Source organism: Pantherophis guttatus, chromosome 17 (assembly GCF_059756535.1).
Source record: "Pantherophis guttatus breed Tessera chromosome 17, ASM5975653v1, whole genome shotgun sequence".
Taxonomy (NCBI): domain Eukaryota; kingdom Metazoa; phylum Chordata; class Lepidosauria; order Squamata; family Colubridae; genus Pantherophis; species Pantherophis guttatus.
Window position 1 is genome coordinate 4,770,001 of NC_142079.1, and position 15,000 is coordinate 4,785,000.

General features: G+C 44.0%; 1 protein-coding gene across 1 annotated transcript in view; it reads right to left on the reverse strand.

Moving 5' to 3' along the window:
• The window catches only part of DDX54 (DEAD-box helicase 54), a 22,715-nt gene that overhangs the window by 6,722 nt on the left and 993 nt on the right, over positions 1-15,000 (reverse strand). Inside the window, exons 2-15 of the mRNA XM_060690410.2 lie at positions 13,228-13,354; positions 12,772-12,842; positions 11,830-12,018; positions 10,334-10,383; positions 8,721-8,762; positions 7,903-7,998; positions 6,760-6,881; positions 5,763-5,824; positions 5,348-5,479; positions 4,649-4,859; positions 2,659-2,793; positions 2,233-2,454; positions 1,409-1,482; positions 904-1,095 (exon numbers count right to left, since the gene is read on the reverse strand). Of these exons, the coding sequence (XP_060546393.2) occupies positions 904-1,095; positions 1,409-1,482; positions 2,233-2,454; positions 2,659-2,793; positions 4,649-4,859; positions 5,348-5,479; positions 5,763-5,824; positions 6,760-6,881; positions 7,903-7,998; positions 8,721-8,762; positions 10,334-10,383; positions 11,830-12,018; positions 12,772-12,842; positions 13,228-13,354 (1,725 nt within the window). The remainder of the gene's footprint in view (positions 1-903; positions 1,096-1,408; positions 1,483-2,232; positions 2,455-2,658; positions 2,794-4,648; positions 4,860-5,347; positions 5,480-5,762; positions 5,825-6,759; positions 6,882-7,902; positions 7,999-8,720; positions 8,763-10,333; positions 10,384-11,829; positions 12,019-12,771; positions 12,843-13,227; positions 13,355-15,000) is intronic.

The following is a 15,000-nucleotide window of genomic DNA, read 5'->3' on the forward strand; positions in this document are numbered from 1 at the left end:
AGATACATCCCTTCACTAACCTGCTTTCTACCCTCAGAAGCATAACAAATTAAAGTTTAATTTGTGTGTATTGTTTGGACTGCTAAATTGGCCATGGCCACCCAGTCACATGACCACCTAGCCATACCCACCCAGCTGGTCCAGCCCCACAAACATTTCCGTGTTAGGAAATGGCTATTGTCTAACTAGTTGGTCAGGCAATATATAAACTATCAATACATGTTTGTCAAAAGGCATTATATTGCTTTAAGACTGTATTGCATCATCCTGTATCCTGATTGGCTAAGCTCTGTAGCCAATGTACTTAAGGGGAAAGCCTGAATCATGGCTTGGGAACACTACACCATTTTATCTGCTTATTTGCTGTTACTCTCTACCTGTTCTCTCTGTATGATCGCTGTTTGATCATTGCTACTTGTTGCTTTCTACTATTTATTGAATGTTTTAATACTGAATACATTGTTCCTGTTTGAAACTCAAGAAGAACTGTTTTATTGTGTAATGACAACAACTGGTAAGAAGACTTTGTACTTGGAATATCCCTGAATTGATACTTTAACTATCGCCTTATCTGTGTATGACTTGGATTGTTATTGGACTTTGATTTACTTTTTTCTAAAAAATAAGACTGCTACAACTCAGTGTGTTAGTATATTAACTGTGGTTATTCACTCTCAGCGGTTTTCATGTGCATACTCAAGGGGTACTCTGCTCAATAACCCATAACAGCGGTTATGAGCCAAGAATATCCTTAACAGACCGTGAATTGCCCCCCTGTTTAAAAAGTTTGAGGACCCCTGTGTTAAACCATTGGCTGGCTTTGTCCCTCCAAGCAGCATCTCCACGACTAAAAGGAGCATCCCTCTTAAGATGCGCAAGGGGTTCTCTTCCATTGTTTCCTACCTGGATGTGGTCTTCTCCGTCTTCCATCGGTTCTTCTCGGAAAGCCACTCCTTGAGCTTTCACAGCAGCCAAGGAGAGCCGTTCCTCCTGCTTCCGTTGGTGCCGGTCGATGGACTGCCGGTCGCAGATACGTTTGGCCCGCATGACGTCACTGGCCAGGGTTTTGTTGGTGGCGTTGATCTCAAAGATGGTCTAAGGGAAAAGATGGGAAACGTTTCTCTGAAAATCATGCTAGATATTGTGGCCCGCCCTCACAGGGTTATTGTTGGGAAGGGAGGGAAACAGAAGGAAGAAGCATAGATTTATTAATCCACCTTGACTTATTGACAGAAATAATAAAGGTGAGATATAACTGAATGAATGAATGAATGAATGTTCAAAACTATAAACTGGTCCAGGCTGCAAAAATTATGGAGGATGAACCTCTACAAGGTGTCACGTGTCTTCAAAAGGATCATGTAAGCAGAATTGAAATCTGGATCCCAAAGTCCTGGCTAACACTTACCGCTTTAGAACGATACGTTTTGATGCTTTCCACAAATTTCAGCTGCGCCATCTCATCCTCCTCAAAACGCAAACCTTAAAACAGGGTGAAAATGAAAGAAGGGTCAACTATGGCAGTCTAGGAAGCCCGAGGCAGCATTCCCACATCAAATTTACTCCTGATTGGAGGAATCCATTGCTCACACATGCATGGACCACAAAGTTCTCTCTAACCAAAGAGACTGGAGTCACACAAGGCCCAAAGTCCACCTCTAAGTGAGCTGAGGATAAAACCGACTTTCATCCAGTCCTTGAAACAGCATTCCTCAAATCTGGCAATTTTAAGGTGGGTGGACTTCAACTCCCAGAATTCCCCAGCCAGCATGCTTTAAGATGGGTGGACTTCAAATCCCAGAATTCCCCAGCCAGCATGCTTTAAGATGGGTGGACTTCCATTCCCAGAATTCCCCAGCCAGCATGTTTTAAGGTGTCAACTTCAACTCCCAGAATTCCCTAGCCAGCATGCTTTAAGATGGGTGGACTTCAACTCCCAGAATTCCCCAGCCAGCATGTTTTAAGATGGGTGAACTTCAACTCCCAGAATTCCCCAGCCAGCATGTTTTAAGGTGTCAACTTCAACTCCCAGAATTCCCCAGCCAGCATACTTTAAGATGGGTGAACTTCAAATCCCAGAATTTCCCAGCCAGCATGCTTTAAGATGGGTGAACTTCAATTCCCAGAATTCCCCAGCCAGAATTCTGGGAGCTGAAGTCCGCCCATCTTAACGTGGCCAAAGCTGAGGAGCACTTCCTTGGGAGTACTTCACAACATCCAGAAAATACTCACTGAAAAGGGGATGGATCCCTACAAGGCTGAACTCCATTTCTTTGACCCTCTTGATCGATTCGGGGGACGAACTCGGCCGGGATTTTTGGTACTGCTTCAGGGCGTTGTCAGAGATACGACGGAGGTTCTGCAGGTCAAGGGAACGCTCGTGGTCAGTCTGTAGCAAGCTTTCCTCGTCATCTAGGATGATTTGGGGAACGCGGCCAAAAACGCCGTCTGAATCTGAGGGGGGGAAGAGAAGTTCCATTATTTCCCAGAAATTCAGTAAGTCGGAATCGAACTGCTGGCAGTGGGCAGAATTAGCTCGCAATACTGCATTCTAACCACAGCGCCGCCACGGCTCATGGACATGTCACTTTTTTCCAATTCTGTTGTTACTTCGAATGGTCACTAAACGAACAGTTGTTGAGGACTAGCTGTACTTACCTGTAGGCTTCTGATGAGGACTGGCGAAGACCAGAGGCCGGCCCAGAAACAGATGCAGGTCAAACACGTAAGGGACCTCATCAGGAGCCACAAGGGAGTAGGCTGTTCCAGTCCTCCCAGCACGGGCCACTCTGCCTATAGGGAGAAGTTGAAAAGTCAAAATGGGCCGAGCATTGAATGGGGCTTTGGAGTCCTTGACCTTCTCTGAGGGTGACTGTTTGCTTGTAGAGTCTGATGGGCTGGCAGTCAGGGTGGATAAAAATCAATGATTTTTTTTTTAAAAAAAATCAGATTTTTTTGATTTAAATCGGATTTTTTTTTATTTTTATCGAATTTATTTTAATAGAAAACTTTGGGGGTAAAAAAATCTATCGTAAGATAGTTTTCTATTTAAGATACATAAATCATTTAGTTTATTCCGCATGAAATGGAGCTTAGTTCTGTAGCATGAGGCTGTATATTCTGCAACACTGGGACTATCAGTGAGTCAACAGTGGGTCAAAGGAGTAGCAGAGATGACAGTTGCTCTTTCAAAATTAGGATTTAAATCAAGTTGATTTAAATCAAATCCACCCTGCTGGCAGTTGCTCCCTCCTTCCCCCTAGCTGGGATATCCTTTTCAGACCAGGCATGGCTAACCTTTTTGCCATCACGTGCCAGGAGCAGGGGGTGGGTGGGTAGCGCGCATGCCCACACCCATAATTCTATGCGCCCTGCCCCTGCACATGTGTGAGTTCCCCCCCCCCCCCGCTCCTGGCACGTGATGGCACAGGAGGCCATTTTTTGCTCTCCCCAGCCTCCAGAGCCTTTCTAGGAGTCTGGGGAGGGCAAAAACGGCCTTCCCCACCTCCTGCATGCACTCCAGAGGCAGGAAGTTGGCAAACGGGCCGTTTTCCGCCTCCAGAGGGCCTCCGGAAGGGTGGGGAAGCTGTTTTTGCCCTCCCCAGACTCCTAGAAAGGCTCTGGAGGCTGGAGAGAGAGAAAAACAGGCCTTCCCCACCAACTCCCGAGATCCTCCGGAGGCAGGAAACAGCCTGTTTCCCTACTTCTGGTGGGCCCAGAAGGCCCGAAAATCAGCTGGCGGAGCTGAGCTCAGGTGCCCACCGATATGGCTACACATGCCACCTGTAACACGTGTGCCATAGGTTCGCCATCACAGCCCTAGGAAATGCACTTTAACAAAGACAACAATAGGTAGATGAAACACAGCTGTTTCATCACAAATATATAAGAACAATTAGCGGGCTTTCAAAAATTCAGTTAATAGCTCATTTTCGAATCGCTCCCGTTAAAAATCAAATTGCCGCCCTGTGGAAGCGTGGGCCCCGCTGTTGTAGACATTTCATTACCGGACTAGGGCACATCATCAGTACTAAGGAGTGTGGGGTTTGCACCCTAAAGCAGCTTGTCCTCGGTGGAGGTGTGCTCCTTGAATGAATGAATTACATTTTACACACCATGGAAAGAGGCGATTAAAAAAAACGTAAGAAGGAAACAAAAAGAATAAAACACCTCCTCTCCATCAACTAACACTTAGAGAAGCAGGGATTAACCCCAGACAAACAATCAAGCAGGGGAAAAAAAAATATAGTAATTAAGAGATTACCGAGAAGAAAACCACACACCCACAGCAACACAGGCAGGGCAGATCACTCTGTATAAACAGGGAAGCACATTCCATACACACCAGCACTGGTGATGTTCCCTAGTTGGGTAATGAAATGTCTGCAAGTGAAAAACCAAGCTCACAGATCACCCACAGGGGTCGTCCTCTTTCTTCTCCTCTTCCTCTCCACAAACCCCAATCCCCTCTAGCCCTGATAATGTTACTTAGTTTGGTAATGAAACGTCTGGAAGAAAAATCACCAAGCTCAAGAGAGCAACAAGGACCCAGAAGAGGGATTTTTTTCCCCCGCTTACAGCAATAAGCAGAATCATTAAAAAAAAATCCCACAAACCTGGAAGGCTCCAGACTTTTTAAGAAACTCACCGACGCGGTGCAGAAAAAGCTTAGCCTTGGCTGGGAAGCTGTAGTTAATCACATTATCCAGAAGGGGGATGTCAATCCCCCGAGCGGCGAGATCGGTGACGATCAACACCGAGCATTTGCCGTGAGCAAACTTGCCGATGTTGATTTTGCGCGCCGTCTGGTCCAGGGAGCTGTAGATGTTGGTGCAGTTCACCCCTTGCATGGTCAGCAGCTGCAAAAACACGCCTCCGTCACGCCAGGGAAAAATCCAGCAAGCGTTGAACTAATTGTCTCCTGCAAACTTCCCCTCCCCTTCGCTCCTCTTTTATTCCCTCTGGGAGGGGCCATTCACCGACCACCTGTGGCTTTACTCCTGAGTCGACCCTTGTTCTTTAGCTGTTCCCTTCGTCTGGCAACTCTGCGCAGGCGCACACTGGGAACAGGCTGCAGCTGTTCGCCTGCCTCACTGATGTCCGACTCCGAAGGCAGCTGACAACTGTCCGACGGCCCTGGCCCTCTCTCTGCCTCCGATGCAGAGCCCTCATCAAGAGCCTTCCCCAGATTCCAGGAGTGGCCCACGTTCCTCCCCAACCTCCTCACTGTCCGAATCTGCTACCAGATCCACTGGCCGCTGGCGGGCCACATCAGCAAGTGGCGGAAATAGGGGAGGGCTACAAACCCCCTTCTTTCCCCAGGCAGCTGGGGAGGGGCTGCACGTACCTCCTTCAGGTATTCTGTGTGGTGTTTGGTCGCCACAAACACAATAGTCTGGTCTTGTGGCTTGACCACCGTCCTCAGCAGATATAAGAGAAGGGCTGGCTTGTCATCGGCCCGCACGTGAAAAAACGAGAGCTAGCGAAAGGAAGTTAGGACCCAGGATCATAAATCTGGAAGGGACTTTGGAGATCTTCTAGTCCAACCTTTCGGCCCTCAGGGACCACTACATTCATAATTTTAAATCCCGCGGACCCACTAATATGATCTGCCTAATGACCGTTCCAAGTAGGAACTGGGGCGTTCGCCATGGTTTTTCGAACTAAAAATAAAATAAAATTCGAGAAACCCAAGTCTCCCGCTGAATCAACTCCACCCCATCCCAGGTAGGCCATTGTAAGGAGCTGTTCACCGTTCCTACCTTGAGTTGCTCACTCAGCTTGGATTCCACATCCAGTCGGATTAATACCGGCTCCGTGAGACCTGAGAAAAGAGGAACGGACTGTCAGTCACAGGTGTGAGCAGACTTTACAACAGAACGGTTTAAAGAAAAGGGTGGGTGAGCAAAGAAGACCCCTCGCACCCTGGACATAAAAGTGTTTCAACTCCTACCCTCAGAACGACGCTATAGAGCACTGCACACCAGAACAACTAGACACAAGGACAGTTTTTTCCCCGAATGCCATCATTCTGCTAAACAAATAATTCCCTCAATACTGTCAAACTATTCACTAAGTCTGCATTACTATTAATCTTCTCATCGTTCCCACCATCCTTCCACTTATGACTGTATGACTGTAACTTGTTGCTGTATCCTTACGATTTATATTGTTTCCTAGTATGATTCGATTGCTTATTTGTACCCTATGACTATCATTAAGCGTTGCACCTTATGATTCTTGACGAATGTATCTTGTCTTTTTATGTACACTGAGAGCGTATGCACCAAAGACAAATTCCTTGTGTGTCCAATCACACTTGGCCAAGAATTCTATCTATCTTTCTATCTATCTTTCTATCTATCTATCTATCTATCTATCTATCTATCTATCTATCTATCTATCTATCTCTATCCATCCATCCCCATCTTTCTTCTTCCTCCTCCTCCTTTCCGTCTCCTCTCTTCTTCTCCTCCTTCTTTCCTCTCCTCTCCCCTCTTCTACCTACCTAAGTACCTAATCTATCTATCTATATCCATCCATCCCCATCTTTCTTCTCCCTCCTCCTCCTTTCCATCTCCTCTCTTCTTCTCCTCTTCTTTCCTCTCCCCTTCCCTCTTCTATCTACCTACCTACCTATTTATCATCAAGCCAAGAAAGAGACTCGCGTCAGAAAGAACCCAACACATCCCTCTAAGTAACGTCCAGCTCTCCAACCATCCCACGAGAAACAAACAAAATCTTGGACCATCTTCTCACCAGCCTGCGCGAACTCCACAAGAAGTTTTGGCAAGGTGGCCGAGAAGAGCAACGTCTGGCGACCGTCGGGCAGCCTGGAGATGATCTCCTTCAGATGTTCTGAAAAGCCCATCTCAAACAACCTGGGCAGGGTGAGAAGAGGACCTTAGAACAGATTCTGTGGAAGACCCAGCCAGGCTCAGATTTCCGCACCGCGGCCGAAGATCCAGCCGGAGAAAGCTTTTTGGGGGAATAGCTTGTCCCATCTTCAAATGGTCTCTGAGCGAGGACTGTATACAAGCAAGCGATGAGGTTGGGTTTTCGGAGTGGGCGAGTTATTGGCAAGGTGTCAGCACTTCAAGCTGCATTTACTCTAGTGCTGACATAAGAAGGAGAAGCGAAGGCGTCTGGAAAGGGACGGCTGACTTTTCACCTACTTATTTTCCCTGGAGATAATGTTTCTGAGGAGATGAGATGGGAGGGGGGAAATTCCTTTGAGCTGGAGTAGATTAGGGGTAGAATGACTTGGAAGATGGCCAATGAGTGCAGGGGAGTGGGTAACGGAAAGGGAGGGTTTTGGGGCTGGAAGTCAGTGTTGGCTTCATTTGGAGTCAGGTTTGGATGTCGTGCTCAATAAACAGGAGTTTTTTCTTCAAAGATTTTGTTTGAAATGCATTTTATTCGAGACAACCTCAAAACTTGACACAAGGATCAGTGTCTCACCCCCCTCCCCAAGATGGAGGAACCCAAGAGTCCCCTAACGGAGGATTGGGAAGAAAAACTAGGGCTGTGATGGCGAACATATGGCACGCGTGCCACAGGTGGCACATAGCACCCTCTTTGTGGGTACGCAAGCCATCGCCCCAGTTCAGCTCTGCCGCCATGTGCATGTGCCTCCTGCTGGCCAGCTGGTCATTGGGTCTCTGCCACGCATGCACGGCGTGTGTGTGGGGGTCGTGTGGGCATGCACAGGGGGGTGGGGCGAATATGGGAATGCCACATGCGCAGGGTGCTTGCGGGGGTTATGTGAGCATGCATAGGGGGGGCAGGACACATGCAGGGGCCACACACGCATTGCATTTTGGGAGTTCAGGCTTGCGCGCTTTGGGCCCTCTATCCGGAAAAGGTGAACCATCACTGGACTAATGGGGGAAAACGGCTCACCTGTCTGCTTCGTCGAAAACCACGTACTCCACACTGTGCAACTTCAGTTTCATCTCCACAGCTACATGCATCAACCGGCCAGGAGTTGCAATGATGCTGCACAGAAAGCACACGGCACAGATTCAAGGCCCAATTCTTTCTCCCGCGTGGTCGAGGCAAAAGGAGAGCCCCTATCTAATTCATTTACTTAATGATTCCACTTTAATCAGTGGAATCAAAAGTTGTGGATGCTCCATGGTTCGAGGTTTTTAAGAAGAGATTACACAGCCATTGGTCTGGAATGTTATAGGGCAGGAGTCGGCAACCTTAAAACACTCATAAAAGAGCCATTTGGACCCGTTTCCCACAGAAAAGAAAACACCGGGAGCCACAAAACCCTTCCCGTGCCTGACTATTTCCTGAGCGGCCACAAAACTAGCATATGTAGTCGAATTAAACGTTCTGTTTTCTTCTGAAACTTTTCTTTTCTTGGATTTATCTCTGGTTATTGAAAAGCTCAATAAATCATGCACTGGTGGGTGTCGCACATTGGTGGTTGTGACGTACATTTTGAGTGACAGGCAGCTGAGGGGTGAAAGAGCCACATGCGGCTCCAGAGCTGCGGGTTGCTGACTCCTGTTATAGGGTCTCTTGCCTGAGCAGGGAGTTGGAGTAGAAGTCTTCCGAGGTCCTTTCTACTCCTGGGATTATCCTGTGCTAAGTGTGGGCACTCCCTCACTAGAAAGCATCATCTCCATTAGCAGAGATACCACATTTTAAGCCACCATTGCCTACATTCAGGCCTGCATCTGATACCCGACTGAAAAAAACAGACTTACATATCAGGGTTCTCGTGCAAAGCGGCAAATTGGTCTTCCATCCTAGAAGGGAGAAGGAAGGAAAAGTAAAAACAATTCAGAGGCTACTTAAGAAGACTTAAATATATATATATATTTGCTTGCATATTACGCAGATGTGTTAACCTCTAAGCCACAGGTTCTCCTCGCTTTGTCAGCTTGTACCAGGGGAGATTAAATGGGTTTTCTATCGAAGCAACCTGGTCTACCGAAATATGGGAAGGAGCACTACTGCTTCCTTTCGCCTTTCAGCCCCAATCCAGGAGCCCCCAGGCAGTCGCTTTCACGACAAACTATTTTGTATTAAATTTATATTTACCGACAAAGAAATAAAGGGAGACTAGCATAGATCTATTTCAAGCTAAATATAAATTTAATACAAAATAGTTTGTCGTGAAAGCGACTGCTTAGATAGATGATAGATAGATAGATAATCAGGATAGATGATAGATAGATAGATAGATAGATAGATAGATAGATAGATAGATAGAAAGATAGATAGATATTAGGATAGATGGATAGATAAATAGATGATAGATGATTGATAGATAGATAGATAATTAAGATAGATGATAGGTAGATAGATAGATAGATAGATAATTAGGATGATAGATAGATAGATAGATAGATAGATAGATAGATAGATAGATAGAAGATAGATGATAATTAGGACAGATGCTATAGATAGATAGATAGATAGATGATAATTAGGATAGATGATAGATTGATCGATAATTAGGATAGATGATAGATAGATAGATAGATAGATAGATAGATAGATAGATAATTAGGATAATGATAGATAGATGATAGATGATAATTAGGACAGATGCTATAGATAGATGATAATTAGGATAGATGATAGATAGATAGATAGATAGATAGATAGATAGATAGATAGATAGATAATTAGGATAATGATAGATAGATAGATAGATAGATAGATAGATAGATGATAGATGATAATTAGGACAGATGCTATAGATAGATGATAGATAGATGATAATTAGGATAGATGATAGATTGATCGATAATTAGGATAGATAGATTAGATAGACAGATATTAGGATAGATGATTAGATAGATAGATAGATAGATAGATAGATAGATAGATAGATAGATGATAGATAGATAGATATAGATAGATAGATAGATAGATAGATAGATAGATAGATAGATAGATAGATAATTAGGATAGATGATAGATAGATATTACAAAAATTAGTGAACAGGTAAATCAAAAATAAAGTTAAACTTTAAAGCCTTCTGTTAACAATAAATTATTGTAATTAACTCTTGGAAAGTCCACAATGGCTTCTTATCTTATCATTTCTGGCAGTGCTAAACTGTTATCTTCTCTACCCAATCTTGCCAATGGTTAAAAGATAATAAAGATAATAAAAAAAAATATATAGTCCAACTTCTGGGTACAGAGGAGCAGCTCTATTAAAAAGTATTATATATTTTAAGCCCTGAAATTAGGAACCACGAAGAACAAATCGGTAAAACACCATGAAAGCGGTATATAGACGGTAAGCGCTATTGCTACTAAAATAAATAAAACACACATTTGTGCACGTAAGAATGCAACTGACCTGTCACCTCCGAGAATCAAAGCAGTTTTTAAACCGGTAAACCGGCCCAGCTGAAGGAAAAGAGGAAGGAGAATTAAATGCCAACTTAGTTCCAATAAAGGAGAACCTTTGTAGCTCAGGGTTGAAACGAGGGGTTAAGGGCTCTCTTGCAGACGTTTCATTACCCAACTAGGTAACTTCATCAGTGCTAGGAGGGAATGTGGCTTGCGGAGAGAAGAAGGAAAGGGAAGGAGGTGGTGCAGGAGGAGGAGGATGGTTGGGTCCTTGGTGGGTATTTTCTTGCAGATGTTTCATTACCCAACAAGGTAACATCATCAGTGCTAGAAGGGAGGAGGAGGAGGAGGAGGAGGAGGAGGAGGAGGGAGAGGACTGTAGTCCTTAGTGCTCTCTGAGCTTAGTGGTTTTCTTATTTATTTATTTATTTATAAATTTTTAAAAAATTTTAAATGTTTAATTGGTTTGTGGTTTTTTAAATTTTGGGCCAAATTTATATAGATTTTAATTGTTTTTAATATTTGTATTTCATGTTTTTAATTCTGGCTGTGCACCGCCCTGAGTCCTCAAGGAGAAGGGCGGTATATAAATTGAAAATAAATAAATAAATAAATAAATAAATAAATAAATAAATAAATAAATAAATTTTATTTATTAAATTTATATACCGCCCTACTCCCGAGGGACTCAGGGCGGTGAACAGCGAAAGATAAAAATACATGTCATACAAACGTTAAAAAAAACCAATTAAAATATATTAAATACTCTGGTCCCAGATAATTCAAGACATCCCAGTTTAAAACAAAATCAAAAGCAATATAAAGGGAAAGTTAGGCCAGGCCGGCCTGCTGAAACAGGAATGTTTTGAGGGCACGGCGGAAAGTGCGCAGATCCGGGATCCTCTGTATCTCTGGGGGGAGCTCGTTCCAGATGGTGGGTGCCCCCACAGAAAAGGCTCTCCCCCTGGGGGCCGCCAGTCGACACTTTGGCTGTTTGGCTGACGGCACCCCGAGAAGCCCCTCTCTATGGGAGCGTACTGGGCGGTGAGAGGCTATTGAAATATCTTGAGGATATTTCATTACCCAACTAAGTAACATCATCAGTGCTACAAGGGAGCGGTGTTTGTGAGGAGGAGGAGGAGAAGGAGGAGGAGGAGGAGGAGGAGGAGGAGGAGGAGGAGGACTGTGGGATCCTTGATGCTCTCTGAGCTTGGTGTTTTTCTTGCAGACGTTTCATTACCCAACGAGGTAACTTCATCAGTGCTACAAGGGAGCGGTGTTTGTGAGGAGGAGGAGGAGGAGGAGGAGAAGGAAGCCTGTGGGGTCCTTGATGTTCTGAGCTTGGTGGTTTTCTTGCAGACGTTTCATTACCCAACTAAATAACATCATCAGTGCTAGACCTAATCACGTTGACGTCCAGCTATTTTCAAGGGCTCCGTGGTTGAGAATCACTGCTTTAAGTTCCTCAATTCCCACTTCCTCCCTCCGATTTTTGACAGTTACCTCTTTGGTGAATTTAAGAGTCTGCAAAGCCAGTTCTCGGGTTGGGGACAGGACGAGAGCTCGTGCTCCTGTTTTGGCACAGCGTGTTTTCAATTTCTCCAGCATGGGAATCAGGAAACAAGCGGTTTTCCCACTTCCGGTCCTTGCCATGGCCACCACATCCTTGCCGTCCAAGATCAAAGGAATGGTCTGCAGAAGAAGGCAACTTCGAGTGAGGAAGAAGGAAATCCAACAGCAACTGGCCATTTTTAAACCACAGCTTTACAAATTTTTTTTCCTCTTTTTTCTTTTTTTTCCCTTTTATGTTTACTCAAAGCATATGCACCAAAGACAAATTCCTTGTGTGTCCAATCACACTTGGCCAATAAAGAATTCTATTCTATTCTATTCTATTCTATTCTATTCTATTCTATTCTATTCTATTCTATTCTATTCCTTATTTCTCTTCTCTTCTCTTCTTCTTCTCTTTTCCCTTCTCTCTTCTCTTCTCTATTAAATTCTAATTCTATTAAATTCTAATTCTAATTCTAATTCTAATTCTAATAATTCTAATTCTAATTCTAATTCTAATAATTCTAATTCTAATTCTAATAATTCTAATTCTAATTCTAATAATTCTAATTCTAATTCTACTTCTATTAAATTCTAATTCTAATTCTATTAAATTCTAATTCTAATTCTATTCTATTCTATTCCTTATTTCTCTTCTCTTTTCTTCTTCTCTTTTCCCTTCTCTCTTCTCTTCTCTATTAAATTCTAATTCTATTAAATTCTAATTCTAATTCTAATAATTCTAATTCTAATAATTCTAATTCTAATTCTAATTCTAATTCTAATAATTCTAATTCTAATTCTAATAATTCTAATTCTAATTCTATTAAATTCTAATTCTAATTCTATTAAATTCTAATTCTAATTCTAATTCTATTCCCGTGTTCTCACCTTCCTCTGGATGGGTGTGGGTATTTTGTACCCTTTTTTCATAATTCCTTTGAACACCGGATAGCTGAGACCTAGGAAAGTGACAAAAACAAGGTTAGAGATATTATCTCTCTTCTTCTTCTTCTTTTTTTTTTGGAGCTCAAAGGACTTTCTGGGTCTTTCCTAGCACACAAGCAGTTGCCAAGATAGAAGAAATTAAGGAAAGGGAATTGCTGAGCCTTGGGACACAGCAAAGGGCATATATATGACCCAGTTGCCAAGCTTCTGATTATAGGAATGCTGCTATATAATGGTCGTAACTCTGAACAACGGTCTTAAGTCTAATTTGCTGACTCTCTATTTACAGTAAATTTGTATATCAGTGACTGCGTGACCTCTGTCGTTGCCATAAGCTAAATAATAAAGAAAAAGCTATAGCTCCCCTTAAAACATCCACTTCAGAACTTCTTAACTTACCCATGGATTGAAAACCTCCAGATTTTTTCTTTTTCTTGTTCTGGGCACGAACCATTTCCTGGGTATCAGGCTCAATATCGGAAGCACCGTCAGACTTGGAGAAAGTGTTATCTGGCATCTCATAGTCCTTTAAACACAAATAAGGAAAAATGGAAATTTTTCAGATCCGGGTTGCTGGGACAGTCTCTGGTAGGAACACTCACGGTTCTGGCAGCTTCTCTCCTAGCAACGTACTAGGGGTGACCGTATCTGGTTGGGGGGCTTGGAAGGACACCTAAATTGGGGGATTTTCTGCCAACTGGACCTAGATCACATGAAGTATTAGTACTGCTTTATAAAGGCTTTGTAAGGCCACACCTGGAATACGGCATCCAGTTTTGGTCCCTACGTTACAAAAAAAAGATGTTGAGACTTTGGAAAAAGTGCAAGGAAGAGCAACTAAGGATGATTCAAGGGCTGGAAACAAAAGCATATATTCTGCTCCAGCTCCGGATTTCTGAGGATATTGACACACACCAGCAGTCCTTATCAAATTTATTAAGTAGCAAGAATAAACCAAAGTCCGGCAAAGGTTGGCAACCAGCCCAGAAAACAAGATACGATAAGACTTTTCCAACAATGCTCTGATGATAATTACAAGTTGTTTCCAGCAAGAAACTTACTAACGGCATGCGACTTAAATAGGCTAAGGGAGTGGCCAATTATCCTCAAGCCCTACTTTCGAGTAGATCTCCTCCTCCTGAGTAGCCACTCCTGCCTTTTGGCAGCCCTGCGTGCTCGAGCATTGAGGAGAGGCTCCTCCACTTCGCTCTCTCCACTTGAAGGAGCCTCTGGAGGTTCTGAAGGCCCTGGCTGAGTCTCTGCCTCTGGCACCACATCCACTTCAGCCTCCTCGCTGTCCGACGCGAGCGCCGGCTGCGCCGGCTGCTGGCGCGACCCCACACCAGCCTCCTCGTCGTCGGGATCAGCCACGATCCGTGCAGGCCACTGGCGGGCCACAACAGCATTTGAACAGTTGCAGGAATTGGGTTTGGCCATTCTTGAGAAAAGAAGGACTAGGGGAGACATGATAGTAGTCTTCCAGTATTTGAGGGGCTGCCCCAAAGAAGAGGGAGTCAAGCTATTCTCCAAAGCACCTGAGGGTAGAACAAGAAGCAACAGGTGGAAACTCATCAAGGAGAGAAGCAACCTAGAACTAAGGAGAAATGTCCTGACAGTGAGAACAATTAACCAGTGGAACACCTTGCCTCCAGAAATTGTAGGTGCTCCAACAATGGAGGTTTTTAAGAAGAGATTGGACAGCCACCTATTTGAAATGGTATACGATCTCCTGCTTGATCAGGGGGGTGGACTAGAAGACCTCAAAAGTCTCGTCCAACTCTGTTATTATTAAGTACCGGTAATAAATGAAAGCTTATCAAAGAAAGATCCAACATAGAACTAAGAAGACATTTTTGGACAATGAGAATAGTTAAGCAGTGGAACTTCTTGCCACCAGAAGTTGTAGGTGCTCCATCAATGGAGGCTTTTAAGAAGAGATTGGACAGCCACTTGTCTGAAATGGTCTAGGGTCTCCTGCTTGAGGAGTCGGACTAGAAGACCTCCAAGGTCCCTTCCTTGGTTGATTGATTAATTGATTGAGATCCAGCTTCCCCTTCTAGAGCAAAGTTGCAAACACTTTCATTGTCCATTTCCGAAGTCCCACCTACAAGTCTCAGGAGGGGCATCTCCGGCCCCCCAGATGTTCTTAAACTACAACTCCCAGCATGCTTC